The sequence below is a fragment of the Falco naumanni genome, chromosome 4 (assembly GCF_017639655.2).
Source record: "Falco naumanni isolate bFalNau1 chromosome 4, bFalNau1.pat, whole genome shotgun sequence".
Lineage (NCBI taxonomy): Eukaryota > Metazoa > Chordata > Aves > Falconiformes > Falconidae > Falco > Falco naumanni.
In genome coordinates, this window is record NC_054057.1 from 107,360,400 (window position 1) to 107,376,783 (window position 16,384).

The window sequence follows — 16,384 nt, forward strand, 5'->3', positions numbered from 1 at the left end:
CCTGTGATACAGATATAGATACTACAAGTGATGTAGTCACTTCAGAAGTGCACATAACTCATTCCAAGCTAGATACAAAATGTTTATTGGTTTATTGCAGATATATTGCTGACATCTTGACTGTCCTTCAATTGAAGGATTTGTGGTTAAGCATTCACTTGAAGTTAGCATATCTTTTTCTTTCCCATTGCAGTGGTAGTTTTGTTTTCACTGATTGATTTTTTTAGTTACAGATAACTGACGTGATTGGAAACTTGATCTTTGACCTCCCCCCCCCCCCCCAAAAAAAAAAAAAAAAAAAAGTATCTCTTTGTCTTTTTTTTTGTTATCATACCAGGTTTGTGGATTAAGCCAAGAACCATCCTCAAAATTCAATATAAATAGCAAGAAATATCTGCCAGAGCCTTAATGATTTTATATGCTGTTGATCTTACCCAGAACTTGTATACCAGGCATTATGGATGGCTGGGAATCTGTGATAAGCAGACAGCATAAAACTGTATCTGCTTTCCTAGTTCCATATTTATGTGAGTAAAGCAATCTGACTCCTCAAGACAGCAAAATAACCTATAGTACAAAGGAGAAGGCTCAAACCGCAGTCTGGGGAACGAAGGAAGGTTGGGCACCTCCAGGTTTAGGCTCCCTATAGTAGGGAAAATTACGTCTTGGCCTCTGAAGTATATAATGTTGAAAACTGCAACGTGAGAGTTTTGTCATGCTTAAAGCAAGCTGGAGCTTGTAGGTGCTGGATGGTTTGTAATCTGGATGCTGTTGGTAATGCATGTCCATGAAGGTGGTTTGAAAAACCAGGACTGCTAGAGGTAGCACCCTGCCTGTCGGTGGGGGATGATAGGGGCCAGGCATTATTACTATTACACACACTATAAAAGAAGGGAAATGTGAACTTTTATTAGTAACAAATGCATCCAGTTACCCAAGATTTAGAAAAATAATATGAATCCAAAAACGACAGTGTTGTTTTGTCCCCAGAAGTTTCAGGTAATTTCATTTGTGAGGCTCCTTCTGAGTCCCTCATCCTGATTGGTATGTAAAGGCTTTCCATTAGATGTTTTTTTTCCCTATCTGAGATAATCTGGGGACAATGTTAGTGCTCCTTGGCACAGTCTTATTTTCCTATTGACTTCTTTGTTGTTTCTGTCCAACTTGGAGCATTGCAACTGTAAAACCACTGCCTATCCTCTGCTCTCAGCATTATGCTCAGAATCTTATTTTCCCATTTCTTCCATATGTCTACAGATAGATAAGCAGCTGCAAGCAGTGATACCTTTTACATCTTGTATTTATACTCGGTATTACTGAACCCTTTGGCCTAGGCAGCTGTAGTTCTGGACTGGCAATGCGACAGACTTACTGCTTTGGGCAGCAAATTGTTAAGACACACCAAGTGCCACACAGGTGCCTGTTTCCTTTATCCCCTATGGAAGGTGAGCTGTGCACCCTCAGTTCTGACCAGGTCTGTGATTGATCAAGAGGCCAGACATTAGCTGGACGGCCACCATTTACCTTTTGATGCTACTTCTTACATACTCTCTCCGTTTTGATGCTGTGACGTGCAGTATCACCTTTCCTTGGAAGGCTTTTTGTAGCTAAAGCCTACTGAAACATGTATTTGTAAACTAGTGAAGGTTTTTGAAGTGCAACTTTTTGCATGACTTTCTGATTTTTAGTGACATTACCGTATGCTCCATCTCTGTCACTGGGATGCAGGGTCACTTGCTTGCACATAACCCTCTATCCTGGGAGTTTGTGTTTGGAGCCTGTAGGAGTCTGTCTCCAAAGCCCAGGACTCAGACCCCTTAGCTGAGTTGAATTCCGTCTCTGCCCACCTGGTAATGACATTAAGCTCAAGTATTGCCACTTTGCCATTTCTGATGTTCTTGATCCAAAATTAATTTATATTTTCTGTGGTGGTATTTTTCAAGCTTTCTTTATCCTTAATTAGAAACAGCAGTTTTGGTTTTAGGTTGGTGAAGCATCAGTAACAAACCCACACTATTTTATTCCTCTTTCCCCTTGGTGGGTGTGTACAGCTTGGCTGCGAGGAGCGTCCTGCTTCTCAGTGGTGAACATGTGCTTTGTATGGTACAGGATGTATGTGATTGTGGAGCACCTAAGGATTTTGTAAATGCTGTAATGCAAAGTTCCCCCCAAGACCAAAAAAACCAACCCTACTGGTCAGACTCTGCTCAGTGTCGGTTTTCACCAACATGGAAATAAATCCATGTGCTCCCAGAACTGCAAGCAAGCAGGAGCTGTTTCCAGGGGAAAAAATCTTACGGTTTATTTTCATTTTGTCTTATCCCACTTTTTCTTTGTCCTTGAACTGTTTTCATTTAAGGAAACAACTGGGTTCACAGCAGGAAAATGTGGCAGCATAAGTGTCACTCACTGGAAGATGTCCTACTGTCCCTGTTCACCAAGGCGTCTGCCCTTCTCTCTACCTGGAGATGGAGAGGAAAATTTTAGAAACATTCAAAACCTGTGGTTATCGAAGGAAGGTCTGACATTCTTGACATGCTGAGGAAGAGAGGCATGCTAACCCAGGAGGGTGTATTAAAAGAGCTGGTTTTGCAAGTTCTAGCTTTAACTTGTCTGGGAGATGATGGGGTGATGCATGGGGTGTCCCTGGCTCCCTCCTAGGAGCTGTTTTTCAGTCAGATGATGCAAATTGGGCACAGTGTTAAAGCCACTTCGATGTTGAAAATACTCTTGGCTAGCATTCACTTAAAAGCAATTTCCTGTTATATGTGGGGTTTCTTATGGACCCTCGCTAGGACTTTTGAAAATGAAGTGCTTTCACTTCACGAATATATTTAAGTGCAGATTTTAAGCACTTATGGAGTAGATGTTAAAATCATTTGATAGTTGTAATGCTTCCCCCCCCCCCCCCCCCCCCCCCCCCCCCGCTGCTGCTGAGATGGCTATTTAGAAACTCATGACTGACTGGGGTGAGCAATCAGTATGTGACTTTTATTTTTTCCAAAGAATAAACCGTGTACTTCAGAGCTGAGATGAAACAGCAGGCAGCTTGTTTCAGAAAGGACGGAACGATCCTTTCTTGTCCTGTGTGTGAAGAGGCATTAGCAAGCTCAGAGGGGTTGTCTCAGAATGGTAACCAATGCCCAGTACTTGGCTCTAGGCTATGTATAAACTGGTTAAGCCTGTACCTGCATCTCTTTGAAAATCTAACCTTGTTTTCTGATGCATGTTTTAGAATATGCTTGGGTTTTCTTTTTTTTTAATTCTCAACTGTTTCCGACACAGCGGCCAAAGAATGTGAGATAAGCTGACCAAAGGAAAAATAAAGGATAGATTTTTTTATTTTTTTTTAGAAAGATCAAAAGATCACTTTGGCTTGTGTTTATGCTGAGGAATTACACCATCAAAATAATTTTGTGCAGACATAAAATAATTATACATTTGTTTTGAAGTTTTTCATGTTTGTTACAAGCTGAAGTACATTTTCTTTTTTTCTTTTCTTTTTAATCTGAAGGAATCAAATCTTGAATGTTTCTAGGATGACACATACTCTCCAGAGGTTGATTTATATTGTGGAGCCCTGAGCACCTTCAAGATTTTTCTCCATTTTTCTTAATCCTTCAGATCATGTGTTAGCGGTTGTCTTTTTCTGCCTCCCAGCTTCTTTAAATGGAGAATATTTTAGTTCGGTTTTAGATGACAAATGAATTTGTAAGCAACTTTTCTTTCGAAACTCCTTCACTGAAACATTTTTGTTGTTTCCTGTTTTCTTGGTTGTGTTCTTTCATGGCGTAGGAACTTCCCCAACATTTTGACCAAGTAGGAAGGAGAGGTGACTTCTGCTGTAAGGTCGTCTCGGAGGGTCTGAGTGGGTGTTGGGTATGAGGGCAGGTAGAGACTGAAGTGGAGTGCCCAGGGAGGCAGCACAGGGCAGCCTCTGAAGCTTGGAATGGTCCCTGTGCAGCATGTGGGCTAGCGCCATAGGACATCAGCTCTTGGCAGACATTGGTAGAGGATTTGAGATGGTACTGGTTTTGCAGAAAGAGGTCTTCCCAGCATCACTTCTGTTTTTTTGATAGTGTTTTGTCTTGTGCTAAACTGACCAGGCTCCAGGTAGTTTGTGAACCTCTTGTTTTCAGCAGTGTAATTCAAGAACTCCCAGAAAATACGGAAGCATAACACCATAATATGGGTGAATTTCATGATTTTTAGGACCTGCTTCTGGCTAAGTAGAGGTCTGGAGTGACAGACCAAAGAAAGAGGCAAAGAAGGCAGCACTGTTCGGAATTTACACAAGGCCTAGACTCTTGCTTTTGAGCATGACTGAGATAAATTTTTTTTCCACGTCCTCTATCACAGTAGCTCTCCCGAGAGAGGCACAGCGTTTGAATCTCTCCAAGAAATGCATTTGAGAGATTCTTCCCATTTCATGTGATCAGTGAACATCTGTGCATGAGGGAACGAACCTTTTCAAAAAGGTTAAGTTTAAAATATTAACCATCTTGTTAAGAAGTATGCTGATCGTCAAGGACTAAGGAATACTTTCTTCTCAAAGCGTGGAAGTTTTATATGGAAGTCTCTTCAGTGTGATGGATTTCATGCAAAAACTGTCTGCTCATCTATAAGATAACTGAGATCAGATTCCTCCTGCAAAATACACAGATGAATTTGTGTAATCATCAAATCTAGAGGAAACTTCACCTCTTACTGAGCCTGTCTTTTGGATATTGGTACTTTAAACCCAGTTTAAATGCACTTTAAATTTGATCCTGGGCTTTATTTGAAGTGACCTGGTTTTGACCATTTGTTATAACATCTCAGTTATTGGATGAGTCTGCCTCATCCGTTTGCTGTCCACATTCCTTTTCACATTTGTAATTACTGTGGAGAGTTTTGAATTCTTGAGATTTAAGACATCGTCAGCTGAAGATTAAATTTGTAGCAATCTCCTTTATGTTTAGCAATTTATTTTTCTGGGCTATTTAAGCATATGATAGCATGTGTTTTCTGATTGCTTTGAGTCTGCTGATGTAAGTAATGCTGTAAACACAAAAGCTAATTTAATAGCGGTTTTGTTGATGATACTTCCTTTGGTAAACATCAGCTCATTATGATAAATTTCCCATTGGCTTCACGGTGCCTTAATTAGCCTTTGGGCAGCATTCCTGACTGTATTTGGGGGGGAGGGCTGAAGGACGAGTGTACTGGTATGTATGGCTGGTAGGGGATGGCAGCTTGACAAGAGAAAACTTGTCAGGATTTCAGTTGATCTGCAGCTTTGCAGCAGGTTATCAGCAATAACTGATAATTAACATTGGAATGATGTGGTGCATTTATTGGGGCTCAGCATATGGTCCTTGCTGCCTTGCAGGGTGCATGGACGCACTGCCCTCATACCACACAGTCGTGATCACCTTGGCTGGGAAATGTTCATGTTCACTTGGTCCAGAGAGAAATGGCTGTACAGAATTTGAGGTTGTGTGTGTTTCAGGTGGAGGTTAGTTTTGATTAGGTTCACATAGCGTTAAAACCAAAGGAGGGATTTCAATCTGTCTCTTACGCAGCTTTCTGAAGAGATAGATGGAAGCTAATCATACCGTTGTCCGGCAGTGTAAAGTGCTTTCCAATGTACTGATGAGCGCATTTAGCAAAGCAAATAGCAAGATAGCATTTTGGTTCATGATCTCTTTGATTTTGCTTTTGACCTGACCTTGGGAAATCTGGAAGAAGGGAACACTGATAGCCTCTTAACATTAGCGTCTTGTATTTCCTTGACGCAGCTGTTCAGCAGAACATGATGCTTTGCAGCCCTCAACATCCAGCAAGGTGTGTGCAAACGAGTTGTCAGAAACTCATTTATTTCACTCTAATGAGTATCATTCTGATATAACTGTGAACAGTTTTATTACCTATTTTGGTACCTCAGTGGATAGAAATAAAGGGTTTGGAAGAGGAGGAAGATCAGAGTGACTTCTGTTTCTGTGTCTTGTATAATGTTAAAACAGAAGTGGATGGGTAGACCCTGGACTTCTGGGTATCTGAAAGTCTGAGTTTCATGCACATCAGTAAAAAGTCAGTTTTCCTTTTAATGGCTTGATATAAAACAGGCCTGGGCTGTAGCTATGAAAGGTAATTGCATTGCCCTGTAATTCTGCACAATTTTGTTGAAGTTAAATTTCCTATTCCACACAGCCTGTTCCAATTATGAAAATGGCTTGTAACATGAATGTATGAGGACGTTTCTAAGTACATACAAGAGAGATAATGAAGCTTGGTTAGAAGGGAGGTACTTTAAGTGTTCCCTTATAAATCCACCCAGGTGGAATTGTTCCGGGCTGCCTGTCCAGATGACCACATCTGTTAAGAAGGTTTCATGTGTTCTGTGTAGTGTCAGAGTCCATTTACTCACGGTTCTGAACCCAGCTTCCCAACCCCAGACAGTAATACCGTCCAGCTAATGATAGGGTTTCTGCTGAAACTCCACAAGCTTGCTGGTTGAGAGCAAATAACACCCTTGCTGTGCAGAAATAACTGGAGCCCATAAAGAATAGCAGCATCTTTTGGTGGAGGTGATCCATGAGCTTGTTTCCGCAGTTGGTCTGCATGAGCTGATGTCTTCAGTTCCCACTTGTCATGCCATTTGGGACAAGCTGTAATAAAAGTAATTTTCTAAAAAGGGAATATGACTGTCTTAGGGCATAGAAAAAGCCTCTCAAAGATAAAAGTGGTGGTAACTTAACTGAACTTCACCATGCCTTCTCCAGGGAATAGAGGGGTGTGATGGAAGTCTCTAGAAGCTGATTGACAGAGGATCATGGAATAACAACATGCCTTCAAGTCTCTGAACAAAGATACGTTCTGTTGTATGAAAGCATGGAAAGCTTGTAAACTGACAAAAACCTGCCATGTAAGAGTATGAATTAAAATATAGAATTTACTGCTTTAGGATTTCATTGAGGCCAAAAATGCAGAAACCCATGAAAAATAAGAGGATATTTTACATGGGTAACTATATGCTAATAGCTTTTCCAAATTTACATTAAGCATTCTGCTTCAAGGCTTATGGCAATCCCCAACTTCGGGAGATTATGGGGTTTCTTGCACCTTTCTCTGAAGCATCTGGCATTAGCCTCTATAGAAGACAGGATATTGGCTTAAAATAAAACGAAACGAAAAAGCCCAGTTTCAGCCATTGTGCCAGTTTCTGTATTGAAATACTCCCTGTCAATAGTGGCTTCTGCAAAACTATATTACCTTTTCAGTTTTGTTAAAGAAACCCAAGGCCTAGCATTTGCATCAAAACTTTAAAGAGAAAATTGGTAATTATTCTCAATAATTTCTCTCTTAGCAGTATTATTGAGTTCCTCAATTGAATCATGCTTGGATTCTGCTGTCTGGCTGGTCAGGTATGGCTTTGAGTATCCTGAGCTTCAGCGTGCTCTGTGTTGGCATCCTGCTACCAAAGAAAATGGTGCCACTTCACTGGGCAAATGGGTGCCCAGTCCCTTTCTCTGTGTCAGAAATCTGTAGTAAATGGAGGCCTGTAAAAGGGTGGATCTTAATTCTTTATGGAAAAAAGATAGCGTATTTGAGAAATGTGCATGTTTTTTTATCCCTTTAACATTTATGGAGATCTTGGGGTATTAGGCTTTTAAGCTGCTTTGATAAAACTCATTTGACAAGGGCTTGCACAGATGGTGCTTTACTTTCTGTCTGAAATGTGACACTTTTTAATTTCCCTTGGGTCATCTCAGTGAATCTGGCTAGAATTTCTTCAATGGATGTTTGTCTCCTGTATTTCTGACTTGCATATCTGAAATAAAATTTAGTCTGATATGAGCAATATGCAGATGTCTTTAACTGTAGACAGAGCTAGCACATTCAGTCATCTGTTTCGGCCCTGGTGTATTCAGTAATTACTGTACTATTAATGTGTCTGATCTTCTATATAGAAGTAATAAAATACTGGAATCTTCTCTTCAAAGCAGATTTTTTTTCTGCGCTGATAATATATTTCTGAAGAGCTAGCAGAAGATGATTAATTGAAAATGTAATGCATGACTAGACAAGGAGTTTCACGAGATGCTGATCTGTCCTTGACCTCGCTTAATGCCTGATATTAAGGTTGGCTATGAAAAGCTGCTGTATGGATGCTGGCATCCCAAAAGATGCTGTGGCACCTGAAAGCTCCAAGTACATCTTGGGTTGGATTGTGGTGCATGCACATGCAGCAGTTAAAAGATAGCATTCATTAATGTCATTGACTTTGGTCTGTCTTCCAGGCAGTGTTTGTCACAAATACATACCTACTTAAAATGTTAAATCCTTTGTTTTATAATATCTACTACTGAAAGCCACTGACGGGTTTCTTAAATGTAGCAGTTGGGGTGCCTGTATGGGCTGCCTTGCTTGTGTGTTGGAGAACTTTGCTGCTAGGAGCATCACCTGGTAGAGTTTTCAAGCAAAATTAACCCCTCCAAAAAAAGATGCAGGAGGAGGTAAAAAATGAGAATGTCAGGTCGGAACAGCCCTGCTGTGCTGTAGAGGTTAGATCTCTGTGACATGCCTCTAAATCCCTCGCTGGCATGCTACTAGAGATGACGTCTCGGAGAGTAGGCAGCAGAGCTGGCTGGGTGAGTGTCCGCTGACCTACTTCAGCCAGAATGACCCACGCTGGCTTAACCTGGTTATGGATTCGTCCTGCTAACCTCCCTCGCGTATGGCTGCAGTGGGTTAGCAGGTTTGAGAGGGCAGTAATCACCAGCAATGAGCACCTGATGGTGGTGATAGGTGTCTTTGGTATAGCTCCATCAGGAAGAGTAAGTGCGCTCCCAGCCTAAGAAGTGGAACAGGCTGCTAATACTAGATCTGTTTTCAGTGATTTAGTTTTTGCAAAAGTAAGTCTGACCTGACTATAGAGAATATTGCCCACGTAGAAGTGTCTGGTCATCTTGCAGTCGTCTTGTTGAAAACCAAAGCCTTGTTTTAATAGCAGGCTCAAGTCAAGACATTGTTCTTCCCTCCTACAAGGGTTTATTTGAGGTTCTACCGGAGTATCCTATGCATCACAAAACACTATTTAGGTGCTGCATGCTACTTCCAAGAGCCCTGTTGGCCACTTGATAACATTTAAAGGTGTGATCCCAGAAGAGGAGGGTGTGGGAAAAGCTTACACTGTTTTGCGTCGAAGAAATATGAGGATAAATATTTTCAACTATTTAAAATCGAAGTTACTTACGGAAAATTATGGATTTACTAATGAAGTATTTGTTTTCTGGTTGTCCTAGGCTTTTGGGCAGGCCCATACTAACCACAAGAAGGTAGCAGCAGATGGAGAGAGTAGAGAGGAGACCTTGATTCAGGAATCGGCTACCAAGGAAGAGTACTACATGAAGAAGGTTATGGAGTTGCAGACAGAACTGAAGCAGCTCAGAAACGTCCTTGCCAACACTCAGTCTGAAAATGAACGCCTTAATTCTGTTGCACAGGAACTGAAAGAGGTGAGTGAAGGTGCTCAGCGTGCATAACAGCTTGCATTGTAGTCATGCTTGCTTGTGCTGTCTAACCAAAATAAGGAAGATTCTTGAGCTGATCGATACGTGCTTAACGCTGGCAGCTGCTAAGGTGGGTTGTCTCTCTGAGACTTCCGTGAAGTGTTACATCCAGTTGAAGCTGTAATTCAACAGTGCAGTAAATCCAGCTTTCTGGTTCCATCCACTGAACCAGCCTGTTGTGGCCACAGTGGTCCTGATCTAGTACAAATTCACTCTGGCCTTGTTCAGATACCTACTAATTCTGCGGTAATCATTGCATTGTGTCCCAGGTGACAGACGTGTGACTGTGTGTCTGAGCCACAGTGTTGCTGTAGGTACTGCACATCAGTTCCCTCAGCCCAAGAACTGCTGCCTTAAAAAGCAGAGGAATCTGTTTAGTCCAAGCACAGAGATGCTGTGAATGTACCTTTTCTGCCTCACTCCCAATGCAGATTTTCTTGCTGCAAAATATTTGGGGCATGATTTCCCCTTTTGTCACTTTTTCCACCCTACCTTCTAAGAATGTGGGAGTGTAGCAGAACACTGAATTGCATAAAAGGAATAACAGTAAAGTTTAGTGTCTTGTGTTTTCTCTCATGAGTGATGCCTTTTACTTTGTCATAGGTTGCTTAACTTACTACCTCAAAGGGCCTTTGACCTTTTCTTGTTTCAGTATTGAAACTGACTATTTGCGAAGGGAAATAATTGCTGAGAAACTAACTTAAGTTTAATTACGTATGAAATTTGTAGCTCAGCAGGAGTCACTGTGGCACTGATGCAGAAGATCGTTTTAATAACTCTTAACCATTGCTTAAATTTAGACTAAGTTAGAGACTGTAAACCACAGATGGATGTGGTAAACAATCAGCAGTTACTACTCTTGAGCTGTCTTGCACCTTCCTTTGAAACATTTGGTACAAGTCTCATTAGCCCTGAGGTAATTGACCGGCCTCCCGTGCTGGGTGGGAAGGTTATCTAAGAGCCCACGTTTTAATCTCAGCATACTCTACGTGACCACAGCTGAAAATCAGAAGTGTCTCATTTAATTTCTTTAGGACATAGTAACAAATACGTGGATAATATTTGGTGGTAAAATTAGTGAGGAAATGTGGCTTACTTCAGTGGAGATGAGGGGGTTCACTAGTACCTCTCCTTGGGGTATGACAGAGAAGGAGATTTGTGGGGCAAACTGTCACAGGTGATCAAACAGGCCGGTCAAGCTCTCCTTTGCATGGGTCCTGGCTGTGGGATAACAGAACTGGAATCGGGCCACGCACTCTGCTTAGGCAAGGAACCAGTCCCTGCAAGCACACACACACAACTCGTCTTTATTTCCTGGCCTTTAAGAACAGCTTCAAAGAAAAGCTCCCCACCCTAGAGGAAGGTTACGTGTCTGTAACTGGTTCCACATGCCACTCAAAAGCAGTGCTGATGGGCAGATTGCAATCCAGCTCCCTGTGTCACTGCAGCTGAAGGGGATTCTTTCCTTCTAGATACTGCCATGTTTCGGCCACCTTTGTCTGGAGCTGTATTTTGTTTTGTACGATCCTCAGATGAGTTGTCAGTTTGCAAGGTTTTAGGCTGTGTTTTTTCTTGTGCTTCATCCTTCCAGCTCACTCACGCACCCTTTTGCACAACCATGCTTGTGTGAGGTGGGCCCTAGTAAGAACTGAAGAGTGCAGGAAGAGGAAATGGGTGTGATGTCAGGTTTCCTGTGAAGATTTTAATTTTTTTTAAAGTATGTGTTTGTTTTTTGGGGTTTTTTTAAGCTCTCTTCTGCCGAATGGGGGAAGATGCATTTAGTTACTTGCTTAGAAACAAAGGCTGACAGTAATTCACTGGATATGACAGATTTTAAACTTTGAGTGGAAACCAAACTCGGTTAAAGAAAAATAAAATTTAATACCTAATGTGATAAATAACTGGAACCTTGCAGTTAGGGGTTTCTCTGCCTGTTGTGTCATCTCAGTGTGGGTGTTCTTCTTTCCTTACTTCTTTTTAGCCTGGCTGTTTCTTCTGCTGCTGGTAAATTGTGGTGGGGTAAACAGGTGAGGAGGAGAAAGAGAAATGGCACGAAAGCTTTAGCGTTAAAAGGAAATCATCTGGGCCAATTGACCATATGTGGTTTGGGGTTCTTTTCCTCTGAAGATACTTACTTGTGCATTGCATTTTGAATTACCTTTATAATTACTGGTAAGGAACTGTGAAGCAAGGTGTGTCAACAGAGGTACTGGCCTTCTCCAGACCCACAAAAAAGCCAAGTCAACGTGAACAGCTTGAGAGACTTGGCTTTTTTCTTCTGTAATGCATCGGAAAGTGGCAGAAGTTCAAATAGTTGCTATTTTGCTGCTGTTGTCCAGGTAAGTGGAAACAGGAGGGTATGCACAGGCTTCCTGTGATGATTTATAGATCCAATGGGAAATTCAATTTGAAAGTGTTGTGTGAGAGAAGTCAAGGAGAATGTGTTGTGGCCGTTGAAAGCCAGTGAGCAAGATGAGCGGTATGGTTTTGCTTAGTCCCTGTTGCCATGCTTAGCTTTAGTCTGTCTCATAGTAAGTTGTTTTATGTTGGTATTAGTCCAGGGAGACCGTGCTGTGAAGAATGCTGCCATAGTCTAAAAGTGTTGGGGATGAAGGTGGAATATGATCTACTGTTGTATACCATAGAGACGTCGTGAAAATTCCTTCCTGCATTTTTTCTGACTGCTGATGAAAGAAAAAAATACTGTGGCTCTTCTCCGTCTTGTTGTAGAGAATGTTTGTAGGCAGATATAGTCTTCATAGTGTGCATTTTGGAAGTCCTGTATTACTACCTGTCCAGAGAACTGACTTGCAAGATGTCTGGGGGAGCAGGAAACTACTCCCATTGCAGCCATACTGGATTTGATCCAGATAAGAGGAAGGATGTGGAAAATGCTTGACTGTGTGTCCTCCTGTCAATACCAAAAGGGAGTCTGAAAGCAAAAAAACCCACCACAATGAAACAAACCCACAATGAAACAAAAAAAGAAACAAAAAACCCCCACCATATCCAAATCCTCAGGAAATCAACCGAAGCTGAATCTCTGCTTTATGTTTAAGGGAGATTTGCTTGTCAGGGCTGGCTGCAAAATTTTTGAATTTACTGTTTTATAGTTATCTGATAGACACAGATTTTTACTGTTGATGGGGCTTTTTTGAAAAAAATCTGTTCAGTCCTCAGTAGTAGCGCAAGAAGATGGTTGAGTGCGTCATGCAGCAGCTCTGCATCACTTGGAAGCACATTCAAGACTGTGTGTTTAAGATGCCATCATTCCTTTGGTGTCTTCTCAGGACACTTGCACAGAAGCAGTGAGTTGTTTTTGGAAGGAGAAAAAGTGACATTGGGTACACCTGGAGTTGCTGTAGCAGATGCAAGTGGTTTTAACGCTTTCAGTTGAATTATCTAACTCTGGCCTGTTGAGACAGGCTGACAGGGTGGTTACCAATTATGAGTTTTACTGCTGTCATTAGCTAGCTCAGCACCTTCTGTGTCCTGGAGGAGTCACTGGAAGGAGTAATTGCTCCTGAGTAATTGCTAATTGCTATTCCTTTTTAATATTCTTTCATCTTTCCTGTGTTTTAGTGGCACCAAAACAGATTTCGTAGGGTGATTTGGCTGTGAAGTCATGAGATAGCCATGCCCAGTATAGAGAAGCTGAAAAATAAATAAGTGGTTCTTTCCCAGGGAAGTAAAAGATGGTCTGATTATATAAGCTAAAGAAGGAAATCTAGTTTAATGTATGTGCTTTTATACGCTATGAGAAATAGCTGACGTGACGTGGTACAATATAATATGTGCTAAATAACATGTTTTAAAAAACTCAGATGTTATCAGCAACATACAAGTGATTTTATTCCTCCAGGGCTGTACAATGGAAGCTGTTTTTCTGAGCTTTGCTCTAGGAAACCCTCTTGTTCTGCATTGTTGTCTAGTCGGCTTTATCAAGGGAGTGTGTGTCAAGCTGAAGGATAATGAGTGCCATGCAGTTAACCTGGCCCTGCTGTGCACAGTGGACGTTCTCCCTCTTTTTTTTCCTTTTGATAATGCTGGGACTTTCAGGTCTGTGTTGAATACATCCACACAATTGTTTATCCTGTTCGGGTATTTTTTTTGTTTGTCTTTAACCCTAGAGAAAAGGCATGCCTAGCATGTAGACCTCAGTAAAGATCTATCAGTTTTATGCCTCTGTCCTATTCCCTTGCCTCTCATTGGAGGAACTGGTCATGAGTTTGTTTTTCCAGAGTCTCAAGTTACTCTGACAACTCTCATGCTCTAGTCAAATCCTGTAAATAATTTCCTTAGCGAAGTTTACAGCTTATGAAGCTCATCCATACTCTCGGAGTAAACCTAAAAAAAACCCCTCATCAACCAGCCCTGACATCTTTATTCTTCAGTGAAGACCTAGAACTTGGTCTCTGGTTGTGGGTAGCCGAACGCTTCGCTAAAAGGCACACAGGTAATTGCCAGCGCTCTGATCAGAACAGCTTCAAGTGGAAGCTGATCTTCAGTCGCTGGACACGTAAGATGGGCGGTATTAGGTGTGGCCTCTTCCACCACGACTGCCTCACACAGACAGTGATGCAGTGGCTTGCAGTCATCTCTCCGTATCCTTGGACATCGCGATGTTACAGGTGTTTGTTACCAGCTTTCTGGGCCTTGCAATTAAAATAGGTGAACAGAAGTGGGCGAGACATTGCTGGAAAGTCTCAGACACAGTCTGTTCACAATATCTGACTGTTTTAATGGCTAGCAATTGTTTATTTTTTGGAGCCAGTGTTTTCACCATGATAGGCCGTTAAGTTGCTTGTTAAATGTAACCTTGTCTGCTCAGAGCAATGTTGGCTGACTGTTCTTCTATAAATACACAGTAATCTGATTGCTGAAGTTCTCCAGGTTTACTTAACAACATCAGTGAAGGAAGAGTATTCCTAAACCTATGATGACACTTCTCTTTTCCACCAGGATTTATAGCTAAGAAGCTGAATGGTTTTTCATGTTGCTTTCTGTTTCTGCCTCTTGAACACACTAGTAACCTGTGCAGGAAATTACACGAGAGATCTCCACTGCAACCCAGGAAGGAAAGCCTCCGTGTTCTGTGTTCTCTACAAGCTTTATCAGGAGCCATAAAGCCATGTGTCAGGAGCTTAAAGGCGGCTTGGGTTTTATTGTAGCAGAGAGTAAGTGGAAACAACGTTTTATTGCGTTTGCCTAGCTTATTACAGTGTATTCTAGGTTTGAAGTCCTATGGTTCATGTAGTCAGACCCGTATTTCTGTATCAAATCAAGAGGGCTCGTTATTCCCTTTTTAAATAAATGGAGGAAGGGGGGATACATTTTTGATGCAACAAAATCATCTGTATTTCTTCATGTTATTGCTATAATATTTCTGAACATATTGCAAAAGTCAAAGAAACTTGAGGTAATGTTAATCATATAGCAAAAATATGCTTGTAGAACACTGCGTGCTTCTGTACACGCTTGCATGGTGTAAACCACCTTTCCCCTTCTGCATCACGCCTAATCTTAATGCTGCACGTATAGGGGAGCAGGTTAGAGACGGGAGAGTGCTGAAAGGTACATTGTCTTTCATTATAAGAATCTTGGAGAAGAAAAGAAGAAAAAATTACTTGATTCTAGTTCTTTCCCATCAGAAAGGAGAGTATTAGAGGAGGATATGGAGATTTTGGAAGCAGAAGTGTGAAGAATGGAAAAGGTGGTCAGAGGTGTGAATGGCATTGGAAAGGTGTCAAAGGCAGAAAGTGAGGAGAAGGCACATTTTTCATGGAGAATATGACTTGGAGCACGGGAAAGGAAGATGACTGTAGTGATAATATTTGGCTTAATTAGAGTGAAGGAGACTGAAATGCTCTGAAAGTTAGTGGTAGAATTGGTTGTTGTGGAGGCACAGAGCTTGAAGTTTTGGCAGTGTAAGAGTTTTGGTCACACTGAAGGAAGGTGTAAATAAGGGTTTTGTAGAAACATGGCCTCTAGGAGGTACAGAGCGTCAGAGACCCCATGGGGGCAGTGAGTTGAGAGAGAAACTCATCATGGTCACTAAAGAAACAGGAGCAGGTTTGTTGATCTAGAGAAAGATGAAAACAAAGGACTGGGATGGGATGTTGACAGAGCAAGGATCGAGCTCCTTTAGTTGAAGGAGCTAAAACAAAAAAGTAATCTTTTCGTTGCAGAATATGGTGAGCTTTGCTAGAAAGCCTCTGGAGCTGGGCTTTGTAGGGGCGGCTTTGTACTTCAGTCTTACATACCAAATGAAGCTGCCTGAGTGCTGGTGTAGCTTACTAGTGCAATCCAGAGGCAGCCAGATCAGGAGAGGTGGACGCAGGGCAGGTGGACCAGTTACATGGTCAAGATGCTGAGAAAAATTAATACAAACAAGCAGAATTGTGTAAGAGAGCTGAGTGCTTTAAATAAACTTCTATAACACCAGATTGCAGGCTGGTGGGTTGTGAAGAAAAGGATACTTTGAGGGTTTTTGTGTGTAGTTTTGTTGTATTTGTTGTGTGTTTTGGGGTTTTTTTGGTTGGTTGTTTTTTTTTTTTTTTTTTTTTTTTTTAAAGACCTAAAAAGCACAGCGTTTCCCCTGCTCTGCCTGGTGAGTTGCAAAGGGTGGCTTCCCGAGGGTCACTCTGCTCTGTCATGTTGTGTTTGTCCAGTCTGCAGGAGCGGCTGCAGGGTTGATATTGCACATCACTTAATGCTGTTCCCATATGTCGTACAGGAAAGGCTGCAGGAGGTGGGTGCATTTGCACATTGTCTGTTTCACCCTGAAGGCTGGTAGACATTGTGTTTTATCAGCACTGAATTTGGGAGTA

General features: G+C 41.7%; 1 protein-coding gene across 6 annotated transcripts in view; it reads left to right on the plus strand.

The window, feature by feature from the left end:
• BICD2 (BICD cargo adaptor 2) overlaps positions 1-16,384 on the plus strand; it is a 98,312-nt gene that overhangs the window by 40,590 nt on the left and 41,338 nt on the right. For all 6 annotated transcript variants that reach the window (XM_040591443.1, XM_040591440.1, XM_040591441.1 and 3 more), the window contains exon 2: positions 9,288-9,500. In XM_040591443.1, the coding sequence (XP_040447377.1) occupies positions 9,288-9,500 (213 nt within the window). The remainder of the gene's footprint in view (positions 1-9,287; positions 9,501-16,384) is intronic.